Consider the following 26,886-nt stretch of genomic DNA (forward strand, 5'->3'; position numbering starts at 1 on the left):
CCCTTCAGTCCCCAGGCCGACGCTCTATCCACTGAGCCACACCGGTTAGGGCCCCCCCCCCCATTTTAATATCCCTGAAAGGCAGCTGATTTTGCCTAGGTGACTTGATGAAATGCGGTATATTCTAATGTTGGCGGAACACAAGATCCTCAAACCACTCCCACTTTGTAGTTTTGTACATTTAAGTGGAATGTCTTTCAAATAATCAACTCATTTTTACATGGGTCTGAAATGTTTGATGGAGGAGTTTCCCTTTAAGGAAATATTTTCGATTTCATAGATCAATGATGAGAATCATCAAAGGGCTGCCTCCTGCACGCCCCCCACTGGAGATGGAGCCTTCCACCCCTGCGTGTGCCCTGATGGGGAATCGAACTGGGACCTCCTGGTTCATAGGTCAACACCCACCACTGCACCACACGGGCAGTGCAGCTTTCACTTAGCTCCCATGAAAGCATGTGCCCTGCTTCATTGCTCATTATTTATTTAAAGGAACTTGTAAACACCAAAGTGTTTGCTGCGTCTTGATTTTAGAATGAACAGTTGTCAGCAATTACGTAACTCCATTTTTGAACTTAGATGTGAATATGCTTTGAATATACAGTGAGGGCAGAATGACAAACACTTCCTTTAAAAACCCTGTTCAAATCTATCACACCTCTAATTTACCTTCCGTTTAGAATTCGTATTTCAATAAATCAAAGGGAAAGCCGCCATTTAATTTAGAAAGTTTTATTTTTTTGTATATGTGCTAAATCTTAGGACCTGTGGACAATCTTCAGTCAGTCTCGGCTTGAAAAAGGCTGAGAAGTGTGTGATCTGGTGGTGAAATTTCCTTTTGGGAATCTGGGTTTCAAAATAAAAACATTTCACTGATTTCCAAGTTTAAAACATGATGTATCTTTCCCCCCTTTTTCTCACACCTCTAAGTTTGGAGGAGAAGTGCTACATTTTGCAAACAAATGAATCGTCAGAAATACAATCGGCAGCAAGGTAATACATTGAGCATTTCTGTAGTGAATCACACCCACCAACTTTCCAAACACTAAACACTCCCATCGGTGCGGGACCAATTCCGGTTGAGCCTTACTATGAAACCAGTACTGAATGGTTTTCCCGGTAACACAAAACTGGGGGGCGGGGGAGGGAAGGGGAGGGGGAGGGGGAGGGCGTGTTCTACTCGCTAGGCAGTATGTAGGTACCTTCAAACTAGAGACCAAAATCGGGCACTTATAATGAATGAAAAGGCAATTTTCTTATCCAGTTACAATTCTAAATAAGGCAGGGTATCCACCAAATGAACCACAAAATTCAGCAGAGTTCTTGGGAGAACATGAGCTGGAAAAATACTAAAAAACACTTGAAAGGAACTCTTTTGGAGTTATCTGAATATTCAGACTGCTGCTTTCGTTTAGAAATGTAATGCAAATAAAAAAAGGACGCTCATCTTTTGAACCACTACGAGGATTAAATACTTAAGTAGTTGTTATTCGCTAATAAAAGTTAACCATGAAAAAATATAAAACATTTTAATAATTCTAAATTTGTATACATAAGAGCTAAAAGACACAAGGTTGGGAAATTATTACTGAGAAAAATCAACGAAAGACAAAACCCCCAAATCGGATGGTGTTATGTCTGCCTCTACGATGCTGAACAGGGAAATCTGCTTGGTGGAGGGCTTGGAAACAGCAGCAATGTGGTTTTTACCAGGTTGTGCACGAAAACACTTCGATCCAACAGGGCGAAGCCCTTGCTCACAGATGAACAGTGAAAATATCTTCAGTCTTTAGGTCAACAGCTTCTACCGTCTTCTAGAAAGGAATCATGCCATTTAGAATTCTGGGGATACTTCTTCGAAAGGAAGACTAGCGATTCCGCAACAAACATTGAAAGTAGGAAATATATATATGGCTCAAGAAATCAGTTGAGGGATAAATAATCTTTAGGCACTTTGAAGACTTGAAGTTTAAAATGTGCCATTTATGTTCAGAAAAAGATCTCAAAATCACCACTACGTTGCTCTTACAGTAACATGCATCTTAAAATTTCCGGTTATACGTTAATGCTTGTTTAAGAGTTAAACATAGAAAATAATTTGCACAAACAAACAAAAATAACTTCATTTCCCCTTGATCCTGGTCATAACACAGACCACTCCTCCTCAAATGGAGGGAAAACGGAGTCACACGCCTCACCTGGCACCAGGGGACTTGGACACGGCAAGCAACCACGGTCGGAGCTCCCTCCGAGGAGAAAAATCCACAGCCTTCTAGAACGTCAAGCCATTCAAGTTGCTAAATGAAGTAGTTTGTTAAGGAGTAGGGAATGCCAGTCGCCTCTCGGATGGTGAGATGGTGTGTTTAACGAGGGCGACTTGTCCAAATCAGGTGAACCTATTGCTAAGGAAGCTTGGAATTGAGGAACTTTTCAAGGAAAAATGACCAAATGGAATTGCGAACAGCTTCCATCAAACTGAACACATTCAGATGTAATATATTTAAGGTAAAAAACAGGATCTATCTGGTGTCCAAATTTCCTAGGATCACAGAAAACCTAGAAGCGCAGATTGACTGCAGAGAACTGCAAGATACCCAAAGCTTCATCTGAAACACCGCCCCCTCCGACCACAATGTTGTCTCTGCTTTCATCCGTTCCAACCACAGCCTTTTGACAAGTTTCCTGTTAACTGAACTTTAAAAAGTACAACCAAGCTTGTGCTCATTAAATACACATGTATATAAAAAACATACAAAAAGTACAAGATTGATTGTTGGGAAGCCGTCTCAGGGGCAGCGGCCCGTTTCCCTAAATCCTCAGTGAAGGGCCAAGGTCAGCCCTCCCTGGGCACACCAACTCCAGGTGACTGAACCGGCTCCAGCCGCCTGCCGAGGCGGGCTATGCACAGAACTCACTTCAATACGCAGTCCTTCCGGAAAAAAGGACAAAAAACACCACCACACCAAGACAAAAAGTTCTTAAATCAAACTCTATTTGTGAATTGAGCAAAATAATTTCTATAAAACAAAACAGCAAAATATTTCAACAGAACAGGGGGGGGCTGTATCTGTGTGCAGGGGTGTTGGGTTTCCAGACAGGTTCCAAAAACTTACACAGATTCAAGTTACCAATGCTTTCCAATACAGTATGAACCGATGCGTTGCTTATCTTTAAGTCAGTTTGTTCTGAAATCACCACACCTCAAAGACGGTCACCAACCAGTATTCCCTCTTCAATCAGACCCTGCTTCAAATGTTAAACCTTTTTGGGGTCAGGGAAAAGGAGCTAGGACGATTCTTGCTTTCAAGTAAAACTGGCTGAGCAAACTCAACCGGACGCCTTGGTGCAGTGGCACCAAGCTCTGTGGGGCCCGAGGACTTCCGCTTCACTGTGATTCAGAAGGAAAGTTCGAGAAGACACACCTAATGAGCTCTACCAAAGAAACAAAACAAGCACACCAAATACAGTCTTCTATTAGGCTCCGAGCATCCTGACAGAGCCAAGTTTTGCATATTTGTCTTCAATGTTTTACAATTCCCATCACTGACACTTAAGTCTCTCTATCCCACCCAGAGATCGAGCTGTCCATCAGGTGTAAGCAACGGATGTGAAACTAACTGAAAACCGCCTGTTCGCCACGGTTCTCCCCTTGGTGTCTAGCGTATGTTCTAGGCGTAGAAGGAAAAGCTGAGCGCGACAGCCGTCGCCTGGGACAGCCGCCGTCCTGGTGATTTGTCCTCACTGGCTACACTAACCTGTGGGAAGCCATGCTAAATGTCACAGCGTAACTACAGCTTCGAAAGGATGAACTAAGGTCCGAGTAAAAAGGCAATGAAAAAGATCTAGAAACAAGGCTACATCACCAATGCGCCACATCAACCGAGTCATTTCCAGGCTGGCAGCCTCCCACTCATCACAATGAGACTGACTCTGGTGGCGGAGGAGGAACGTGAGCCTACGGGTGCGGCTGACATGGATGGGCTGCTGTTGGTTTGTGTTTTTGGGAAGGGGCTGATCGGCCAGCCGAGGCAGAGCGCTGGCTGCCGAGTGCACTGGGGAGAACGAGAAAATGAACTTCTGTCGCTTTTGGAGATCTGCGAGTCTCATCAAGAAAAAAGGTTCTTGCTTAAGAATTAACAGTCAAACATTAATATACTATATACACCTTTGCCATTTACACATTAGCATCAGGCCATTTATTACAAAACACTATACACTTTCCACTGCAGGCGGGTTATATATGGACAGCAAGTTTCTGCAGATGAGACAGTGAATAAACTTTCCACTCCATGTTGATTAGGAATAGTTTTTTTTGTTGTTGGTTTTTTTGTTTTGTTTTTTTTTTGTAGTTTTTTTTTTTTTAAGTTTTAAATATTAGCCAGACACAGAAAAAGGTTGGACTGTAAGGCCTGGGTGCACAGTCTTGATGGAACCAGTTAGGCGTGTGCGTTTCACTGATCCTTCGTCTGAGGCGGGGACACTTCTTCGCTGCCTTCGTAGTTTTCTTGTGCTCGCTGGCCAGCTCTCTGAGGGTTGTTCATGTGATGCGCCGCGGGGCCGGTGTACGGCTGTCCGTGCACATGGTTGTTCTGCGAGGGGAGAGGACACAGGCATGTCAACATGGTCATGTATGAACCTGAAACCTCCTAAGCACAGGCTGAAGTTGGTGGACATGTCAGTACTTCCTGGATCCCTGGGCCTTAACAAAGAATAAAAATGCTTGGCCTCACGGTGGGGAGAAAAATAATGGCCTGACTAGGAAAGCTGGCCTAAATGCAAACCCAAAGCCCCATGAGGCAGTGCGGGTCTGCACAGCCTGTGGCCCAAGTGGTTTTCCGTTTTGGACCCAAGGCTGACACGTAAGGGACCACAGCTCACCACTGCTCCCGCGAGCCACAGCACGTCTATTCTGACGCTGCCGAGCACCCAAAGTGCCCGTATGCTCCACCGAGCCCGCCCCCTTTCTGTCCATTCCCACCAGCCAGGCCGCGCTGGTTTTTGATTAGCTTTCTGTAATTAGTGTTATGAAAAGTCAAACATGCGACTTCTAACCATTTAACGTGCTTCTATGCCCCCTGAAATGTGGGGAAGAACGCCTTCAACGGGATCTGAAAGCATGGCTCCTGCATGGCAGCGGCGGCTCCCAGGACCCGGTTAAAAGCCGAATCCAATCGGCAGCTGCGGGCGGGCGGGGCCCGCACTCGGGGCTGTAACAAGCCCGCCAGGGGGCTTTGCTGCCTCGAAAGATCTGAATTGATCACACTGGGTTTTAGAAAGAGCTCTCACTTAGAAAGTTTCTTCATCCTAATTTCATTTAGTTATTGATTTTACAGGAAATTGATGGAACTGTCAAATCCTTGATTTTTCCCAACCACTTTTACTGTCTTGCTTAGGCTAAATAACCAGGAAATCCTTACATTATTACCATATCTTAATGTTTTCACAACCCATTTGCAGACTAAGCCTAACAGATGTTGTCATAATCCTTTGTGCTGTATACTATCATTTTATGTTGACACAAATTAGCGCCATTTTGCCAACTTTCTCTCCTAGTAAGAGAGGGGAACCTAGTTGACCAGAAAAACACCCATCACACCTCCCTCCAACCAGGCCCCGTCTGATCACGCACGCCCCCAAAGCTCGTTAGACAATCCCTCTTCTACTTTCGTTACAATAAAAAACGAAGCCATCCTTTAAATACAGCATAAAACTTAATTCCCAGGGATAAAAACACACACTGATCCCCACTTACCTGTTGATACTGAGATCCGGGGGAGTGGGGGTATAGCGGGGCATCTTCGGGGGGAGGCGACTCATGCTCATCTGGTGCATCTTGGTCATCTGGCTCCTAGTGTTAGAGATTTAAAGAGAAAAAAATCATACAGGCAAACTCAAGTTTACTTTAACCTTTTTTCTATCCTATCTAATTAAGAGGGAATATACTAATTGACCGTTATGCCCCCACAAAGATGGCGGCGCCCACAGCCAATAAGGAGGGACTATACTAATTGACTGCCACACCCTCAAAGATGGCAGCGCCCACAGCCACAAGATGGCAGTGCCCAGTCCCCTCAGCCCCGCCGGGGTGGCAGGCGTGTGGCATGCCTGGGCCCTCCCCGCACGCCTGCCTCCAGAGTCCCCCAGTCCCCTCAGTCCCCTCAGTCTCCCAGCCGCCCAGGGCCGGCCCGAGTTGCAGGCAAGCCTCGGATGGCAGCTGCCCAGCCTCCCAGGGCCACCCAAGGCTCAGGTAACCAGGGCTGGCCCGAGGCTTGCGCTGCCGGCAGTGGCAGCAGCAGAGGTGTGATGGGGGTGTCACCTTCCCCAGATCGCCGGGTCACCTCCCGCCCCTGAGGGCTCCCGGACTGTGAGAGGGGGCAGGCCAGGCTGAGGGACCCCCCTCCAGTGCATGAATTTTCATGCACTGGGCCTCTAGTTTGAAATAAAAAATTAAAAAATTGATAAAACTGACCCACTAACAACTTTTCTTTTACTGCAGATAAACAAATTAAAACAATTGAAAAAAATTCCTAATTTGGATTCTCTTAGAATTACTCTATTTCAGACAATTTAATAGAAATTTCTCTAGAAGGCAGCACTCTCAATTACTTAAGACCACATGTAGTAAGCACTGAAGCCAAGACCCCAACATCATATTTTTACATTACTGTTAACACATAAACACTAGCCTACGAAGTAAAGAATTACTTTGGCTTCTTCCATTCCTATCTGCTGCACACTGGTGGCTTTGTTTACCTCCTCTGGACAGAGTTCACAAGCTTTTGCAAGGGTCATCCTAGCACTATGCGATCTCTCCAAGAAATAACCATTTGAGGTCTCATTGCTTTGCACCGGAGGAGACCAGTTGTTGTACGTGTACTGAGGGTTGCCAGTGTATGGTCGTCTTTCGAGCTCATCTCCGAGCCACTCCACTGCCCAGGTCCACTTTCTTTTCAGATCTCCGTTGCCCTTCAAAAGAAAAGGAAACGATTTATGCCAAAGGTTTTGGGATCCTTTTCAAAGTGAACTTAAAATGACAACTCCAAATTCTCACGATTCTGTTCTTTTAAAACAGATTCCTTCATTCTGACTCAGAGTTCTACAAAATTGTAAGAGAAAATCCTCACCTGCAAAATCTGGTAAGCAACAGGACAATTGCTAAAGAGAGCCACCATACACTTTATGCACTGGTACGCTCTCTTTTGATAGTGATTCTTAGAGCGCTGGATTGTGTCAAACAGCCCATCGCGGTCATCTGGGATTCCTTTAAGTGCATTATGAATTCTGAAAGAGAACCAGATAGAAAATAAAAACGTCTAAAATCAGATAGCAGCTGACATTTACTGAGTGCCTGCTATGTGCCACTCAGTATCTTTGAGTAGTCATGTGTTCTAATGCTAGACAGTAGGTAGTTACCAATCCCTCGAACAGATGAGAAAAGGGGTAGGAAGGTTAAATAGCTTGTCCAAGCTCATACAGCTGCCTAGTAGTGCGGCTCTTCCCAATTTATTAGCAATTTCAAAATGATTTTGCTAGGTATGGAATGAAAATACACGACCAGAAGTGACAGGATAATACAAACTTTAAAAAATTAGTTTATAACAACTAAGTACTTAAGAACTTGCTTCATCAGTTCCTTTTCTAAAACTGCATTTCCAAAGGTAAGTGACAATCCAGGGACTCGGACACAGTGACATACTTTGGAAATCCAGAATTAGCTTGAATTCTAATAATGAGAGTATGTGGCAGGCAAAACAATTTTTACCAGCAGTACAATTGGGCTGCTTGGCCAAGGATGGATGATTTTATTTCAGCGCCTGCCAAACTACAACAGAACAATATGTAGCCAATGATTTATTGTTCTGGCCCTCCATAAGCAATTTGAAAAATGGGTGTGGCCTTAGCCGGTTTGGCTCAGTGGCTAGAGCGTTGGCCTGCGGACTGAAGGGTCCCGGGTTTGAGTGCAGTCAAGGGCACATGCACGTCTTGCAGCTCGATCCCCAGTAGGGGGTGTGCAGAAGGCAGCCAATCAATGATTCTCTCCCATCATTCATGTTTCTATCTCTCTCCCTCCCTCTCAGAAATCAATAAAAACATATAAAAACAAAACAAACTTAAAAAACAAAATGATTGTGGGGCAAGAATGTGCCTTGTTTCTTTTGTGTTCAAAACCCCTCCCGCCAGCAGACAAAATGTGGCATACATCCACACAGTGGGTTATTATTCAGCCACAAAAAAGCAACAATTTTCTGATTTGTGCTCTAACATAGATGAACTTGCAAGCATTACGCTAAGGCAGTGGTCGGCAAACTGCGGCTCGAGAGCCACATGCGGCTCTTTGGCCCCTTGAGTGTGGCTCTTCCACAAAATACCACGGCCTGGGTGAGTCTATGTTGAAGAAGTGGCGTTAGAAGAAGTTGAAGTTTAAAATATTTGGCTCTCAAAAGGAATTTCAATCGTACTGTTGACATTTGGCTCTGGTGACTAATGAGTTTGCCGACCACTGCGCTAAGGAGATAAGCAGTCACAGGAGGACAATTATGATTCCTCTTATTTGAAGTGTCCTGGCAAATCCTGAACATTCTGTCTATGAATAGGAAAATCCATAGAGGCAGTAGGTTGGTGGTTTCCAAAGGATAGGGGGACTGCGTAACTGGGTATGGGGTTTCCTTTTAGGGTGATGGAAATATTCTGGAATTAGACAGTGGTAATGGTTGTGCAACATGTGAATGTACTAAAAGCCATTAAACTGGTGAATTTTACTTATTTTTTTGTTAATCCTCACGGGAGGATATTTTTCATCAACCTTTTAGAGATAGTGGATGAGAGGGGGAAGAAAGAGAAACATCCACTGGCTGGCTCCCGTATACACCCCGGCTGGGGATCGAACCCGCAACCTGTTGGTGTACAGGACGATGCTCCAACAACCAAGCTACCCGGCCAGGGCGCGACAATTTTTACACAAGCAAATGTTATCTCATGTGACCAATTCGAAAATGTAATCTAATTCTAAAAAAAAGCCTAGGGCATTAATAAAATGAAATATTTACCAAAAGCCTATGCTGGTGTTCCTTAATTTAGAAAAGAAAAACCGAAAGAAAAAAGTTCCTATATTAAGCATGCAATGTGGGCACTGAGAGGAGAGAGTAAAAATCAAGTTACGAGGAACACTGACTGTTCGTTCCGAAGCTTCTGTTTAAGACACAAGGGCACCTACCTGTGCGTCTGCCAGGAGTCCTCGATCAGCAGGATTTGCAAAAGCAGGTCCAAATAGGGCCGCAGCTCGTACGTGTAGGAATACGCAACCTGAAAGCAGGCCAGACACAGTGAGTACCTCAGCTGGAGGAACCACACACCAAATGATCGATATAGGAATGTGTATGGTCTTTAACCTGCCACAGAAGTTCACTGAGGACAGTGGATGAGAACTGAGGATTCTCCCAGCAGCAAAAACGAAGCAGTTTGACGGTCTCCTCCGAGTTACTGCAATCCTCAATGATTTTCTTCACATAACTTGTCCTCACAAATAAAATGTCTGCCACATTCTGCTGAATTGGCATTATAGGCTGTGATAAATTGGGATCACCAAAAGGGTTGGGAAGAGGAGGATTACCTAGAATACAGACGTGCCATCAATGAAAAACCAATAGGCTCCTTCATAATAGTACAGAGCTTCCAGCATACAAAACAGCTTACGGGCTTTTAAATTTTTATTTTAGAAAAAACAGCATAAACCTTCGGTCTCGTTTCATATTTATTTATTTAATTTTTTTAAAGAAACATTTTTATTGATTTCGGAAAGGAAAGGGAGAGGGACATAGAATCAATGATGAGTCATCCTTCGGCTGCCTCCTGCACGCCCCCCAATCAGGGCTGGAGCCATGCCCTCGATCGGAATCGAACCCAGGACCCTTCATTCTTCGGGCCGATGCTCTATCCTCTGAGCCGAACCAGCTGGGGCAGGATTACTTTTAACCGGGTACCGCGTATGCCCAGCAGGGTCTCAGAGCCACTGTGAGGACAGAGCACTTGACTTACCATTGATTGAGGACTGCATTCTTGACGAGACATTGCAACAGCGGATCAGCTGTGACACTACTGAGTACAGCTTGCCCAACTCAGCATACTGGTATTTGATGGGGGGACCTGGGCCTTCGTCCAAAGACACAAGCATGAAGGTGGCAGGCACACTCAGTTTCAGAAGCTGTGTCTTCTCGGCCACACCTACGATGAAGAGGGACGAGCGACAGAAGAATTATACGAGAGGAATGAATGGAGATGGTACAGGTTTCAATAATAAAGTAGGCATCGAAAATATTTTTCTATAACTTTTGTGATCAGAGAATTATTTAACCAGAACAGAATATCTACTGCGTTGTATTGAACCTAAGAAGTATTAAAATGGTTAAACAGTGACCAGAACATGCCAATCACACCAAGTACCCATCTATTTCATTCAACAAACACCAAAATCTGCAGTCAGAAACAGTAAGTACAAGATAGTACAGCATACTTTCTCTTTAATTATGTCTTTCTTTTATTTAAAATAATTCCTTATTGTTGAAAGTATTACATATATCCCCCCTTTCTCCTATTGACTCCCTCCAGCCCGCCCCCAGTAAAGCATCCTGCCAGGGCAAGTATTACGGGATCACGGAAAGGAAATGATCGGGTGAGGGAGGAGCAGGTTACTAGGAGTGTTGTTATACCGAAGTAATAGCATTAATAACAGGGCCAATTTAAGTGAATATTCATATTATTCTTAACTTTAAGTGACTTTACTTCAACAAAAACTTATGGACAAGTCAGTCCCCTTCATTCAACTTGGTGAGCACATACAACCACCTGGGGACCTTTTAAAAATGTGGATGCCTTGGGCTGGCCTTGAGAATTCTGGTTCATTTGGTTGGGATGGGGCGGGACTAGGAATCAGCATTTAAAAAACAAGACAGATCTGGCACCGCCGCTTCCGGAGAACAGTATGATTGAGACCGACTCTGACCGGGGCTACTGCAGAGGTAAGACACGGGCAGAGCTACAGTACAAGGTGAAAAGGGCAGTGAAAAAAGTTCCAGAGACAATTCATACCAGCGTTTACGGGACACTCTATTTCAGACCAGGTTATGTCTTACCACTTGACTTAAATGACTCCACTATTGAATACACTTAACCAGCACTACGGAAACGCCAACTCCTACCTAAGTTGGCATACATCACGAACAGGTTGAAATACTGCTGCAGATGGCGCCCGTGCTCCGAGACCTCCCTCCTCAGGAGGTTCAGCACCGCTCTCAGCAGGTGATCGCTGAGGCTTAGGTTGTCATAAGCCTGCGAACGAGAACACATCAGCGGCTTTTCAGAAACAAGGTGCAGGCATGACACAATTCAGTTCGCATGAAAAAGGGACACACACATGTGTGTGCTGAATACAGGCAGAAGTTTCTGGAAGGATTGATGACAAAGTGATTAGAAAGGGTTGCTTGTTAGAAAAGGGAATGGAGAGCCAAGGTAGAGTTCATAATAGAGCCTTCATACTATTCTAATTTTTAAAAAATAACTCTATTTAACAGTAAGTGTATCATTAAGTCACCGCATGTAAATGATTCAACAGAGAAAATGCGAAATTTTCAAGAGCCGATAATCACTACTCATTGCTGTGAACTCCTTTAAACGGAACCCAGACATCACGCTGTGTGGAGTGTGCGCACGCGTACGTTAGGGCAAACATGTAAGAGAGAGGCACATACATGTGACTTCAACTCCCAGGAAACAGAATTTATTTGTAACCAAAAACCCCGAGCAATTACCTGACTAGAAGGTCCTGGAGATGCAAAAGGTGAAGGGCAGGGGCCATCTTGCAAGGAGAAGTGCGCAATGAAGACGATCAGCTTGGCAAACGCACCCCTCACTTCTGCACTGGGGCACTCCAAGAGGTATTCAGAGAAGCGATTGGAAACATTGAAAAGGACGTTATGAGCAAACCAAAAGCGCACATTCTTGCTGTGACGAAGGAGAATACACAATGCATCATACCTAAGATAAAGCAAAAAGAAAAAGAAAAAAGTCTGTGAATAGCAATGCAGGAGCATGTTTCATGTAGTCAGGGGTGGGGCTCTGTGAACCACATAAAACCCAAACATCTCTTCCTACTGGAGGGAACGTCTAGTACTCGCATTAAAGTGACAGGTGAGTACTGTGACTTGGTCTATTCTCACAACGAGACAGAACAAAACCGGTGCGTGCCTTCTCTATAAACCTATTACCGAACTCTTCCCAGGTGCACAATGGTAAAACCACGGCCCCTCCCTTAAACATCTCACCACGGGGTAAGTAAAAATAGTTAAATCAACGGATTATAATGGCCTTTACACTGTCACAATTAGAAACATAGGAAGCTCTTTCTTTACCGTTTAATCTATGGCACTATTTAATACAGGAAAGCTAAAATGCATTATTTCCTGATCAAATAGTTAGGTTTTTAACTATCATCCTGTAATCTTTCGTACAGGGGATGTCAAAGATGATACAAAATAGAAGCAGAAGCCTGCTTTTGAGTAAGAAAAGGCCATGTTTATTAATTTAAATAATTACTTCAATGTGCTCTCTCTCACTATTGCTACCAAGAGATTTTAAATTCTGTATTCCAATCTGAAATAAGATTATTATGGTCTGGAAAAAACTTAAAAGAACCCAACTAAATGCTGGTGGAACAGGAATGGAAACGCAATGCCATGTACCAATCACTGGCCGAGCCGCGGACTACTTTCTTGGTGTGAAACCCTGTGGTGAAGAGGAACCTAGCAGCAAGCTGAATACTAATCATGGTGATTTCTTCTGCTTCAGGCAACAGGTGGTCTTGCCCTATAAATAAAATTCAGACAGAAAAGTCAGACCAATTTCTATGTTCAAACCCATTTTCGAACACGCGTACATTCCCATCAATCCTCAGAAGTCTACTCATGAAGTAATTCTTTTTTTTAACATATATATATATATTTGATTGATTTCAGAGAGAAAGGGAGAGGGAGAAAGAGAGAAACATCAATGATGAGAGAGAATCATGGATCGGCTGCCTCCTGCATGTCCCCTACTGGGGATCGAGCCAGCAACCCGGGCATGTGCCCTTGACCGAAATCAAACCCGGGACCCTCCAGTCCACAGGCCAACGCTCTATCCTCTGAGCCAAACCGGCTAGGGCATGAAGTAATTCTTAGTTCTCTAAAGCACATTCCAAACTAATGCTCAAGTCAAAAACAAACTTATAATAAACAAAAGCTCCCGTTTTCCAACACCAAGACATTCCACTCCTCTTAAAGAGAAGTCTTCTGAAATAAGACTACCGCCCGCCAAATGTGGAAACCAAACATGCCGATGCCTCTGGAGAAGCCCGCCAGGAGAGGAAGAGCCACGCTTGATCGTGAAGCAGCTGCGTGTTTTTGGCACTTACCGGGAGGAGGATTTAAGTAAACACCATTACACGTAAGCAGTTTTTTCATGAACTGGAAATATTCCAGGCTGTACTGCATCCGGTTATGCATGAACTGCACGTTCTGTTTGCGCACGCTTCTCTCGATGGCCGAGGGCATGACGATCTGATGGGGTCTGCTGGTGACAGCCAGCTCGGATATGTATCTTACCAACTCATCGCCTTGGTCTATTGTGTCCAGTCGCTCATAAAAGAGTATGTAGGCATTCCACCACCTTTTCTGGCGCCTGTATGACATGCGCTTCATCATGTGATCGAACACTTCTCCCATGTACTCTCCCCCGAAACACTGGTTTTTCATTTCTTCGTCGTCATCCATTTTACACTCGGTCACATCGCCATCGTCGAATTTATACCAGCGATTTCTCTCGCCGTCCACCCCGTTCCTCTGGATGATGTAAGAGTAATAGTGGCCGCCGCTCGCCTGGCCGCTGTGGACCAGCACGCCCACGAGCCTGTACTTGGTGCTGCCCGCCGCCTCGCTCTCGGACTGCTCGTTCTGCTGGATCAGCTGACTCTCTGGGGTCACGTTATCCCCCTCCAGCTTGGCAACGCCTGCCACCGTGTAAGGCTCCATGTCCAGCTCTCGAGGAAACTCAAAGTAATCATTGAACTTGATGGCACACTCTCTTTCCCAGTCATAGTCGAATCGTTTCAGTTGAATAGCAAGAACAGGAGGTAATTTTTTAATTAGCAGGCGTTTTACAGTATCAACCTGAAACAAACAGACCCAGTTACTAGATGCTGCTCTCTTACAATCAACCCACCGCAAAAAACGGACTTTAAAATGGTCTTCTTCTTTCTTAATTGAATTCATTGGGGTCACACTGGTAAGTTCTCTTAAGACTAATTTGAAATTATGTGTCAACAAACACATGGTAAGGAACACAAGTTAAATCTGTCCCAGTTGATATTTTAAAAAATATTAACTAAAACTAGTATGGAAATAGCTAATGCCATTTATTATAAATTACAAGAATCAGTAATAAAGAAATTACTCACTGCACGGTTTTTACAGTCACTGAACCATTAATACTTGTTTGATAACTACTGTTAATCTAATGAAGGTGTAGTTTTCTGTGAGCAAAATGAAGAAATCCGATAATAGCAGCTAATATTTATTGGGTAACCAGGTACCAAATAACATGCTAGGTGCAGCCCAGAAGTAACATATTCAACCCTCTCAACCCTCTCAGCAGGTGCTACTGCATCTTAAGGATGAAGGTCAGGAGTAGCAGAGAGATCGAGTAACTTGCCTCCAGTCTGAGAGCTGTGGGTGGCAGGCAGTATGGCCTTACAACTCACCATATCTCAACCTCTAGACTTTGACACCTGCCTAAGTGGTAAGGCAGAAAACAACACAAAACCCAACACAGGTGAGTTCTATGTGAGAAAGGTTTGGGAGCCCATCCAAAAATACACATTACTGTCTGCCTGTCTGAATCGTTTCTCCCAAAAAGATGTTAAAACAATCAGGTGGGTCTAAAAATCTGACCTAAGCGGTAGAAGCAACCTGATGTGGCTAAAGGAAGTAATTCATGGTTTTAGCAAACTTCTTGGTCTTGACAAGTAACTCTGGACGTGAGAGAAGAATTGATAGGTTCAACGACTATAGCTTCGAGGATTTCAGTAGCAGTTTGGTTGAGTATGAATGAAAAGTGTCTGTGTTTCAGTCAAGAGAATGTGATACTAAGCTATTAGGGCTGCTTAAATGATTCACTCGTACCTCACTCACCTGTTGTCCATACCCTCCCAGGCACCTTTCTCTCCATCTTCTTCCCCTGACAAACCTTTCAATCAGTTACCATCTCAACTGCCCTCTACCACCACTACAAAGCAGGGTAGGAAATGAAGGCGAATTTTAAGAACAAACGTCAACTTCTTCCAAATCCATTAAATGTAGTCATAACTAAGATAAACGAGACGGGACAATTCATACCTTCTTATTGCATTTCTCACAATGATATGCATTTGCACCTTCTAATAAATCTCCTTTCACATACTGTTCCAAAGAATCAAGAAGATTTTGGTGATTTCGAATGTCTACATTCAGAGTCGTAAAAGATTCTTCACACTCGTATCTAAAGATATCATTTAAAAAAAGATCAGAAAGGAGTTATTCCTCAGTCTACTCAACATTTAGTCGTGGGCATGTGCGGTATTTACACTACAACATGAAACCCGTGGCTGTGTGGAAATGTCGACAGCACCATCTTCCTAAGACCCTCAAGTTAAATGCCTGCTCCACAACGGAACTCGTCTTGTTCCTGTCGCAGGCCAGTCCACACGGGGAGCCCCAGTTCGGGTTTAGGGCTTTATCTGTCTAGAGCAGGGGTAACAGGCTGTGGGGGCCATTGGTCACATGCGGCCCTGCGCCTGTCTTTGTCAAGTTTTATGGGAATGCACCTACCTTGACCTCCTGTCTGCCTGGCTGCTTTCACTAAACAACAGAGTTGAGGAGTTGCCTCAGAGGCCTCAGAGCCCAGATAAGCCTGCAATACTTATTTTCCTGCCGGGCCTTTTACAGGAAATCAGTCATTTCCAAATAAAATTGAAAACCATCGAAAACAAATCAAGGATGAACAGGAATAGATTAACTAAAGAGCTGGCTATCTGACCCTAGCCAGTTTGGCTCAGTGGATAGAGCATCGGCCTGCAGACTGAAGGGTCCCAGGTGTGATCCGGTTCAAGGGCACATGCCCAGATTGTGGGCTCCATCCCAGTAGGAGGCGTACAGGAGGCAGCCAGTCAGTGATTCTCTCTCATCATGGATGTTTCTATATCTCTTTCCCTTCCTCTCTGAAATCAATAAAAAATATACAAAAAAAGTTGGCTATTTTATCAGCAATTAAAAACAAGTATGGCCCTGGCTGGTTTGGCTCACTGGATGGGGCGTCGGCCTGCAGACTGAAGGGTCCCAGGTTCGGTTCCGGTCAAGGGCATGTGCCTTGGTTGCAGGCACGTCCCCAGTGGGGGGTGTGCAGGAGGCAGCTGATCCATGATTCTCTCTCATCGATGTTTCTAATTCTCTATCCCTCTACCTTCCTCTCTGTAAAAAAATCAATAAAATATATTTAAAAAAAACAAAAACACAAGTATGAACAACATAAACTGACGAACAAAAATAGATCCAGAGACATAGAAGCATCAAATAGACCGTCAAAACTCGCGGGGGAGGGTGTGTGTGTGTGTGGGAGGGGCGGGGAGGAGGGGGAGAAGAAGAGGGTAAGAGATCAACCAAAAGACTTGTATGCATGCATATAAGCAAAACCAATGGACACAGACAATAGGGGGGTAAGGGCATGTGCGGGGGGGGGGGGGGGGAGTGGGCTGGGAGAAGTCAATGGGGAAAAAGGAGACATATGTAATACTTTCAACAATAAAGAATTTTTAAAAAAGACGTGAAAATGAGAATTTTATTGTCCACCTAATGTTAACAAGTCTTTTTAAAAAAATATATTTTTATTGCATTTATTTTAGACAGGAAGGGAGAGTGAGAAAGAAACATCAATGAGAGAGAATCATTGACTGGCTGCCTCCTGCACATCCCACACTGGGGATTGAGCCTGCAACCCAGGCATGTGCCCTGACCGGGAATCGAACCCGTGACCTCCAGGTTCATAGGTCAATGCTCAACCACTGAGCCATGCTCGCCAGGCGTAACACGTCTTTCAAAAGGACCACAAGCTGTGCAAGCTATGTGAACAATGACATGCCCCTGATCTGAATGCTTTAACCTAATGCAACCTCTCATTCACACAGTATTACTCACCGCAATCATTTCTCTATGTTCCAAAGTGAAGCAGCCCACCAACCATACACACACACAACCCATGACCACATGGAATGCTGCTTGGGCTTGTGGAAAATACTGTGATATTTTGGCAAAAACAATTTCAAACCAACATTAATTGATAGAGTCCAAAACAAAATTTCCATGTAATAGGCATAAACATTATCAGTAACAAATTTTTAATAGTTATTGAACTATTTTCAGTAAGTCCTGATCAAACAATTTCCCTTTTAAGTAAAAAAAGCCAATTTGTTTAGTTAACTCTTGCTATATTCCTTGTGGAAAACATACCTTAAGGATAATGACCATAATCAATGCTCTTTTAAAAGTCAGTATTTCACTTGTATAGGAAATAGTGCTCTATTTCTGTCATCTTGTAAAGTCATTGTATTTACAATATTATAATTATTTTAATTCTAAAACAAAGGACAAATTTATAAGTAACATCTGCATCGGTATGGAAAATGCCATTTTACTTCCTCAAAAGTAACCATAAAATGCAAGAGTATGAAATAATAAGAGATTATACAGTAAAAAGAAGCAAATCTCTATCTATCTATCTAAAAGGCTAATATGCAAAATGTCCCCGTAGGAGTTTGACCGGGAGTTCTACTGCTCGCTATGATGTGCGCTGACCACCAGGGGGCGGTGTGGAACATAGGAAGGCCCTGATTGCCAGCCAGGCCTAGGGACCCTACCTGTGCATGAATTTCATGCACCGGGCCTCTAGTTATTTTATAAAAACAAACAAAAAAGACTCCCAAAGTAGTAAGGTATACACAGTATATAATTAATCCAGTCTGAGATATTTAGTCATCAGTGGCATACTCCACATAACTACTAATAAAAATTTTATTTTTGTTAGTAAATAAACAGCACAACATAAACTTAAACTATGTAATAATTACCACTTACCTATGTGGGCAGCCTTGGCAAATCTTCTGATCAGCAAAGGAACCTCCTAAAACTTTACTTAGCATAGCAGGATGTCCTAAGGCTTTCAAAGCTTCATCTAAACTATCCACCAAAGAATTAAAAAATTCTAAAGCATCATGTTGCTCACGCAGATTAACAGGCTCACCCCAAAGCCTAAGAAATGAACGGAATAAAAGATGTAATGTGACACTCCCAGAACAATATATGCAATGTATTTTTCAAGGGTGGAAACCTTTACAGGGTAAATGACTATTTTTTTTCTTCAACAAATAATTGCAAGGGCAAAAAAAAAAAGAGAGAGAGAGAGAGAGACTAGAGTCATAGCAGAATTTTGGTATATGGACTTAAGTAGTGTCCTGCTTTTAAAATACAGTAATAAACAATTATGAGACAAGGGTATTAGGACTTTTTAAAAAACAGGACGCCGAAACCGGTTTGGCTCAGTGGATAGAGCGTCGGCCTGCGGACTCAAGGGTCCCAGGTTCGAATCTGGTCAAGGGCATGTACCCTAGTTGCGGGCACATCCCCAGGAGGGGGTATGCAAGAGGCAGCTGATCGATGTTTCTCTCTCATCGATGTTTCTAGCTCTCTATCATTCTCTCTTCCTCTCTGTAAAAAATCAATAAAATATATATATATATATATAAAAAACAGGACAATAGAATTATGATTGTATTTTTCAAAAGACATCTGAGATACATACTGACATATTTACGGATGGAACTATGCATGAGATTTGCTTCAAAGCAATCTGGAAAGCAGTAGATGGGAATGTGGAGTGAACAAGCCTGGCCAGGAGTTGATAACTGAAGTAGGGTGACACATACCTAAGGTTTATACTATTTTCCCTACTTCTATAAATATGAGAACTTCTCAAAACAAAGAAAAAATTGTAACACCTTTCAAAGACTAAAGAATGCTGCCGCCCCTTGCTATGACACTTTCTCCCTCCTCCTCTGAGGACAATGAGCAAAAACCTAATAGGAAGTTTGAATGTCGCTACTGCGGACACGTACAGTGCCTTCCGACAGCTATTTTTGAAGTTTCATGTTTGGAGAGGGTCACAGGTTTAAGCGGCATTCCTAGCACCACCACCCGTGGTTTACCTGAACTGCTTCCAGAATCCTCGGGGCACATAGTACTGCAGCCGAGAAGCAGCCAAGTGGCCAAAGATAACCTGCAGGTGCCTGAGGACACCGATGTTGTATTCCTTCCTGTCCTCCGTTTTACTCAGCGCTGGCTTGTCTTCAAATTGCTGAGGGTATCCGAAGACATCGTCTCTGGGATCAACATTGCTCTAGGAACAACAAACGGCATCGATGAGCTCATTTAGCTTTCGAGTACACTCAAATATGCTGAGACAAATGCCAATTAGTGAACAATGATCTGTATGTCTACTTTTTATTTCCAAATAACGTGGAGTTTGTAAATTGTAATTTCCAACACTTCACAAGAGTTGTTCTAAAGGAAGAACGCCGGCCATGTATCGGAGAGGTGGGTAACACAGCTGATACAACAGTGTCGCGATGAACTTAGACGGGACATAAATGCAGGCTCGGCACTACCAGCTAGGGCAGTGGTCGGCAAACTCATTAGTCAACAGAGCCAAATATCAACAGGACAACGATTGAAATTTCTTTTGAGAGCCAAATTTTTTAAACTTAAACTTCTTCTAACGCCACTTCTTCAAAATAGACTCGCCCAGGCCGTGGTATTTTGTGGAAGAGCCACACTCAAGGGGCCAAAGAGCCGCATGTGGCTCTCGAGCCGCAGTTTGCCGACCACTGCCCTAGCCGGTTTGGCTCAGTGGATAGAGCATCGGCCTGCGGACTGAAGGGTCCCGGGTTCGATTCTAGTCAAGGGCATGTTCCTTGGTTGCAAGCACATCCTCAGTAGGGGGTGTGCAGGAGGCAGCTGATCGATGTTTCTCTCTCATCGATGTTTCTAACTATCCCCCCCTCCCTTCCTCTCTGCAAAAAATCAATAAAATATATATTAAAAAGGAAAAAAGAAAAAGAGTTCCTTTAAAAATTAACAACAGAACCCTGGCCGGGTGCCTTGGAGTGCTGTCCTGTAAACCTAAAGGCTGTGGGTTCAATCCCTGGTTGGGGCTCTCACGGGAGGCAACCCATACACACACATATCCTCGGATGGGATAAAAAATTAAAATACAATCACCACAGGATCTAGCAATTCTACTTCTGGGTACGCACCCCAAGACCCGAGAGGAAAGTCTCAGAGACACATGCACACTCATGCTCACAGCAGCATTATTCCCAACAGCCAAAAGGCGAAGCAACCCGTGTCCACGGAGATAGAACGTGGCCTATCCACACATGGGATACCGTTCCACCTTAAAAGGGAAGGAAACTGACACATGCTTTGACATGGATAAACCTGGAGGACAATGTGTCATGTAAAATAAGCCGCTCACAAAAAGACAGATACAGTATGATGCCAATCATGTGAGGGAACTGGGACAAATTCATAGAGACGGAGAGAGACTTGGGGCTGCAGAATGTGTCTGAGAAATAAGCACAGATAAAACCACGAACCGAACCCCAAACTCCAGCAGCGCAGCGGAGTGCCGAGACGACAGACAGCGGAGGGCACACCTTTGCGGAGAACAAGGCGGGACATCTTATTTGACCTTGTATCGTATTTTGTCTGCCTTGTTTGCTTGTGGGTACAATGAGGTCTCTCTCTGTGCTTAACGCAGCACCTCAGAGTTGTGACGGGCTACACAACTGGAATCTGAACTTCAACTTGCCCTCAGAGCAGTGGCTCTTCACCAGGGATGGGTGTAAGCACCCCCATAAAGCTTTTCTAAGAGGCAAAGATGCTTAGGGGGCGTGCAGGAAGCAAGCAATTGATGATGTTCACCTCTCATCGAGGTTTCTCTCTACCCCCGCCCTTCCCCTCTCTAAAAATCAACAAAAATATAGTTAAAAAACCGAACTGGTTTCAAGTCCAATAGATAGTCCACGCCAGAAGATTCTAGCTTTATTTCCCAACACACGCCAACAGGCCCAATGAAAGCACAACACTCCCTGAGAGAGAACAGCATTCGGCATCAGAACTTGGAACAGAAAACAAAAAACGCTAATAGAATAAAACATTTACCTCATTGTCCTGCTTCTCATCCCCAGACATATCATCATCTACATCACTACCTGTGCCTTCAATGGCAAGAATACCGTTCCTGATGGAGGGGATCATGTAGAGCTGCTGGATCACAGAGTTCATGTAGCAGGTAGCACCGGCATTCTTCAGCCCCACAAATCCTTTGGGAGGGCGGGGTCCAACAGGGGGCAGATACTCCCACTCAGTAAGTGCTTCACATGCTAAAAGGAGAGAAGAGATTCTTCTATTCTAGTACGGACACAACCATTTTATCCACTTCCAGCTCTCCCAAGCTGAGCAGTTAACATCAGCAACAATGCCACTCCCACAGCCGCCGGAAGTGGCGCTCCAAGCCTGCACCTCGCCCTCAGCAAACCTAGCACACAGCACCGTGCTGGCTCTATTCGGACCCTTACTCCCCGCCTGTGAACCCGCATTTGACCGGGCGTTGCTTCTTCCAATGGCAGCCTCAGCAGCCTCAAGGTTGTACGATGCCAATGCCTACAGCTACCTGTACTTTTAGCTTCATAGTTTAGTCATTATGAACTTTCTACTTTTGTATGTTTTTAAGTGCCTTCCAAATGCATGCTGGCATTAAAGGCTATATAAACACACCGACACATTACAGAAGGACCCCTGCTTCTGGTAGAATGGCTAAAGGTCTAAGCCAGTGGTCGGCAAACTCATTAGTCAACAGAGCCAAATATCAACAGTACAACGATTGAAATCTCTTCTGAGAGCCACATTTTTTAAACTTAAACATCTTCTAACGCCACTTCTTCAACATAGACTCGCCCAGGCCGTGGTATTTTGTGGAAGAGTCACACTCAAGGGGCCAAAGAGCCGCATGTGGCTCGCGAGCCGCAGTTTGCCGACCACTGGTCTAACCTTTAAAGCAGTCAGTTTCATTGGAATCTCCTAAAATGTTATTTAAAACGACCTTCTATTCTGAAGTCTAACATATCAAAAATAGTGACATGTTCTTAAAAATTTACTGTAATCGATTATATTCTTAAACTTTGCAAATAGTGGTTTTCTCTTAAGGAAAAAAAAAAGGCCTCTGTCGTGTTTGGGTTTTCATTCCTGCTTTTTAGGTCACTTTCTGTTGCCCTTTCGTTTTGAGCTTCAGCTCTGTATCTGTCAGTCTGGGGTCTATTTCACGGGCTTCACAGGAGCATTAACTGAGGACATGAAGCGCACCAAAGTGTCATCTTCTCCATCCCTAACCTTTCAAACCACATTTCCTTAGCGCTCACATGGAAACAACAGTCAAGAGCTGCTAAGTGAGGGCCTGGACGGTTGCCAATGCATGAAATTTGGATTTGAAGTTTGAACTCTGGCTTTGATTTTGGCTTTGGCTACATGGCACTCTGGAGTGTGGGCTTTATTCCAGATTTGATCGAGATGGAGTTTATTTTGCTCAGTAGTTACACTGCATACAGGAAGGCAGTTAACAAACATTTGAAAACTTTTACATTAAGGCTCCCTCCTCACTTGTCATGGTCTTAAATTATACATCCACTTGCCAGAAAGGTTAAACTAAACCAGCTGCTGAAAGAAAAGCCTGAGCTGAAGATGGGTTACTAAAAAACCAGGAAAACAGAATCTGAGCTCTGTTATCACAACATTACATAACACTTACTAGTTATTGCTGTGCCAATGTAATACATTTCAGTCAAAGACTCTACTATCTGCTTGAGATTCCGCACGCAGCCAACCGCCAATGCCACCAGTAGCTCAAAGCCAGCGTTGATGGTAGCCGGTGAGCTGCAGACGGGGATGGCCTGCTCCGCGGGCAGCTCCCCGTTCCTCATGTACTGCAGGTACACGTTGGAGGCGGGGAAGATGAAGTCGTCAATTAACTCCTATGAGGGCCGGAAGAAAGATGGCGTATTACGATGACGTAGTATCTGTGTGTCATCATACATTTATGTTGTAGACTAAACCACTTGTCAGAACGCAAGACCTCATTACATCTCCAGAAAACTTACTTGGATTTTCCAGTAAAAAGACCCCACTTTGTAACACTGCACTGCAATGAACAACCATACACAAGTGTGTCTCATTTTCGTCTGCCGAAGTGAAAAATTCCGATTTGCCAAAGAGGAAAATTAAACGGTGCTTGTTTAACTTCGTAAAATACATGGCAGCACTGAGCTTTACGTATGTGCAAAGTTCAGAAGGCTGCAGCGGGACCGAGACAACAGACTTACTTTAATGAGGCCAGCACCTCCCTTCTCACAACCGATGTGATACTTCTTCTCGGGGGTCTGAAAGGCCAGCAGCTCCTTTGTTACCCCCAGGTGGCCTTCCAAGATCGTCTCCTCGACACCTGTGTCACCTGTTCTCTTCACTTCATCCTGCCAAAAAGACAAATAAAAGAAGTCAAACATCAACGAATGAAAGGGAGGCAGCAAGGGAAGGAGGAACCAGAGCGAGAGGGGGCTGCACAGACATGCGGAAATCCCTGCTCACCTGTCCATTCAAGCCATCTCAGAACTTTCTAGAAGTCGCTTGAGAAGCTACCAAAGGCTAAAAGCTACAAATCTCTTCAGAAAGAAATTCTCATACAATTCTAAGTAAAAAGTATCAGGTCTTAAGATCAAGAATTAAATTAAGTGCTAGCCTATCAGATTTATCAAGAATACTTTTTAAAAGATGAAAATCTGTAAAAAGGCCCACAATTCTAAAATGAAAGGTGAAAACCTGCTTACCAAGTCCCAAGTGAAACAAAGCATTTTCCAGAACTAGCTATGCAGCCGTACTGTGATCACCGAGTTACTAACGGCCACCAATGCAGGGTACATTTGTCAGTCCTTTTTGTTACTCTTCAGTGTTTTTCACTTAACCAAAATGCTCAAAACTATAAGCTATTAATAAACTACTCAACTTAGCGATATGGTAAATGCAGCTTACCCTAATTCTTTTCAGCCAATCGATTTCATTGTTGAGCAGAACTTCGGCATTGGGTATGTTAATGTTGCTGTTGTAAGCGTAATTCAGAAGGTGCCGCAGGAGAGTGAAGTAGTCACCGGAGTGCTTAGCTCTCTCCCTGGCTGTGCTCTGAGACAGTAAAGCAGAACAGTATGAACTCGCTTCTTAAAAACTCACCTAGAGCCGCCGACTAATATCGGACGGGAAAGGATTCATCTTACTACACGGACAGACCGCGCTAACTGCAATGCCACCCAACAGCACGACTTCCTGAGGGCCCCTGGGGGGGAGAGCGCGCCACACGGACAAGCATCAAGAATGCCTCACCCCCAGGACGGTGAAGAGCAGCGTGATGAAGAAGAGCAGCGGCCGGTGGCCCATGCAGCACCTGGTGCACATCAGGAAGAACTGCTCCTGCGCCACCTGGCGGACAGTCCTGCAAGAACAAGGCTTCCGGTTAGTGTCTGACTCTCACGAAGGAAAACCCACAAAAACACAGTCCTGGTCTCCCTGGGGCGGGTGGGGACTGGGAGGGAGAGAAATCACAGAGTGAAAATACAAGTATACAAGGTAACACCCCTTAAGCCAGCAACATACATCCATGGATTTAGGCTGTGCGCCAAGAACTGTAACCTCAAGTTGTCACTGACGAGTTTGGAGGTGCCTCTTAACACTGTTCCTTGGCAAAGACAAGGACCACTCCTGTAGATACAAGACGCGCCACAGCTCCGGTGCGAGGGGCGCTGAGAACGAACGCCTCGCTCGCTGTAAAGAACCCGAGCGCACACGCTGTGTGCACTCACCCCTCCTGGGGGGTTGAGGGTTCTGAAACCCCACACGGTCCTACAAGTCCGAGGGCTGATTCTGGGGGAACCCATTCACTGAAGTCAGGAGTACCAATTTCTGGGGGAGAAGTCAGGTGGTGAAGGCCTGGGGTAGGGCGGGATCTGGGTGGAGGGGGACAGTGGGAGTGGGAAACAGCTGTAATGAGCTCAATAATAAATACTAAAAAAAGCTCTGATTACTCTTCAAATGCAAACGAGGGCTTATAGTTGGTTTTTATTCTTAGTGTAAAGTACAGAAGTTCATACCATAACCCTGCCTTTCTGAATGTCCTACTGAATTAACAACTTCTCTTAAATAAAAAACAAACACACATCTTGTAGCTAGGTATTCAAGATGGGAGGCTAACGCTCTATTTAATTTAAAACCTTGTAAACTAGACTTTTAAAACGGGCTAAAATATATATCTGTTAGGTCAGACAAAATTCTGCAATCAGAAAAATTAATTTCACTTTGGGAATGTTGGTGTTTTGCAGAGACTAAAACCAAGCAAATATGGGTCTAAGCAAAACACGTTGAAATAACATTTTCCTAAATATTAATATGCTACAGAGACAATAGTTTTGATTGCTGGGGTACGTTGTGCCGGCAGAAATGGCCTCTGTACGCCAAACCCAGCTTCTGACGAGGAAAAGGCACTCACTTGCTGTGACAGTGCAGCAGCAAGTCGATAATGAAGGTCTGCCACGCCTTCTCTTTGCTGAGAGCGTCCAAGGCCGTGGGAATCAAGGCAAAACACAGCGTCATCACCTCCAGCGCCTCGCAGCAAACCTGTTCGTCCTCCAGGTCCAGCTCGTTGCCCACGTTGGACTGTGAAACGACAGCGGTAGGTCACGTAGAAACGCATTGAAGGAAAAGCTCCCCCAGCTCCAAGCCCGTGAGCAGCACGTCCCTCCTCCCTCAGCCCCTCTGGCCCCGGCCGCCCCCTGCAGCTCTTGGAATGGGCTGGAAGGACTGCAGCACACAGCGGAGGGGAGGCCCATCCCGGGTCTCCCTTCCCAGGGAGCCGCAGGGGCGCGCTGACCACTCCACCACCTGCCTCAGCCGCCAGACTCCTGGAGACCTTCTGAGTCGGGGTCTTGGCACCAGCAGCCACTCCTGCCTAGAGAGCCACCCTGCACGCAGCCAGGAGCCCGACTAGTCCCACCCCGTAGCTCACCCGCAGCGCCGGCTTATTCTAAAGCACTTGTCTTAGTAACGGCTAAGGAAGGCTGGGGCGGTTTGACAACCTACACTATGTCCGGGTGGGTAGGTAATCGATTCTAATCTGACTATCAGACGTTCACAATTACAGCGCATGCCTGGGAAAGGAAAAGCACTCAACGTTAGCTGAATCAATCAGCCGTGTGCCACACATGTACTACAGGACACCGACATACATCCCAGGCAAGTTAGGGCTATGTTGGCCATAAAAAGGCAGCTCTACAGTGACGGCAATCCTACAGCGTAATGTCCCTTCTGAATACGCAGCCCTGGCCGGTGTGGCTCAGTGGGTTGGAGCGTCATCCCGTACACCGAGAGTTGGCAGGAGCGATCCCGGGTTGGGGCGTGTATGGGAGGCAACCTACTAATAATGTTTCTCTCCCCCCTCTAATAAATAAATAATTACAAGAAGTAAATATGAAGAAGTGGCTACCAGGGACAGGGACATATGACAGCAAAACCAGAGTCAAACATCGCCTTTCTTATGTAAATGATCTGCTTAACCTAAGAGAGGGTCAGAGGTGATGCCTAACTGGCTGACACTAGCTGCTTCTGACCACTCCCAGACAGT

General features: G+C 44.7%; 1 protein-coding gene across 5 annotated transcripts in view; it reads right to left on the reverse strand.

Annotated features, from left to right (window-relative positions):
• Positions 1-716: 716 nt before the first annotated feature.
• USP9X (ubiquitin specific peptidase 9 X-linked) overlaps positions 717-26,886 on the reverse strand; it is a 75,905-nt gene continuing 49,735 nt past the window's right edge. For 3 of the 5 annotated variants that reach the window (XM_054714424.1, XM_054714432.1, XM_054714417.1), the window contains exons 26-45: positions 25,756-25,922; positions 24,597-24,705; positions 24,252-24,398; positions 23,549-23,695; positions 22,978-23,200; positions 21,336-21,556; positions 19,319-19,509; positions 18,192-18,365; positions 15,423-15,564; positions 13,445-14,198; positions 12,735-12,858; positions 11,805-12,030; positions 11,196-11,325; positions 10,036-10,221; positions 9,390-9,610; positions 9,215-9,303; positions 7,125-7,281; positions 6,706-6,966; positions 5,753-5,848; positions 717-4,589 (exon numbers count right to left, since the gene is read on the reverse strand). In XM_054714424.1, the coding sequence (XP_054570399.1) occupies positions 4,452-4,589; positions 5,753-5,848; positions 6,706-6,966; positions 7,125-7,281; positions 9,215-9,303; positions 9,390-9,610; positions 10,036-10,221; positions 11,196-11,325; positions 11,805-12,030; positions 12,735-12,858; positions 13,445-14,198; positions 15,423-15,564; positions 18,192-18,365; positions 19,319-19,509; positions 21,336-21,556; positions 22,978-23,200; positions 23,549-23,695; positions 24,252-24,398; positions 24,597-24,705; positions 25,756-25,922 (3,903 nt within the window). In that variant the 3' untranslated portion in view covers positions 717-4,451. The remainder of the gene's footprint in view (positions 4,590-5,752; positions 5,849-6,705; positions 6,967-7,124; positions 7,282-9,214; positions 9,304-9,389; positions 9,611-10,035; positions 10,222-11,195; positions 11,326-11,804; positions 12,031-12,734; positions 12,859-13,444; positions 14,199-15,422; positions 15,565-18,191; positions 18,366-19,318; positions 19,510-21,335; positions 21,557-22,977; positions 23,201-23,548; positions 23,696-24,251; positions 24,399-24,596; positions 24,706-25,755; positions 25,923-26,886) is intronic. The other 2 variants (XM_054714441.1, XM_054714437.1) reach the window with 1 other exon arrangement.

Source organism: Eptesicus fuscus, chromosome 1, assembly GCF_027574615.1.
Source record: "Eptesicus fuscus isolate TK198812 chromosome 1, DD_ASM_mEF_20220401, whole genome shotgun sequence".
NCBI lineage: Eukaryota > Metazoa > Chordata > Mammalia > Chiroptera > Vespertilionidae > Eptesicus > Eptesicus fuscus.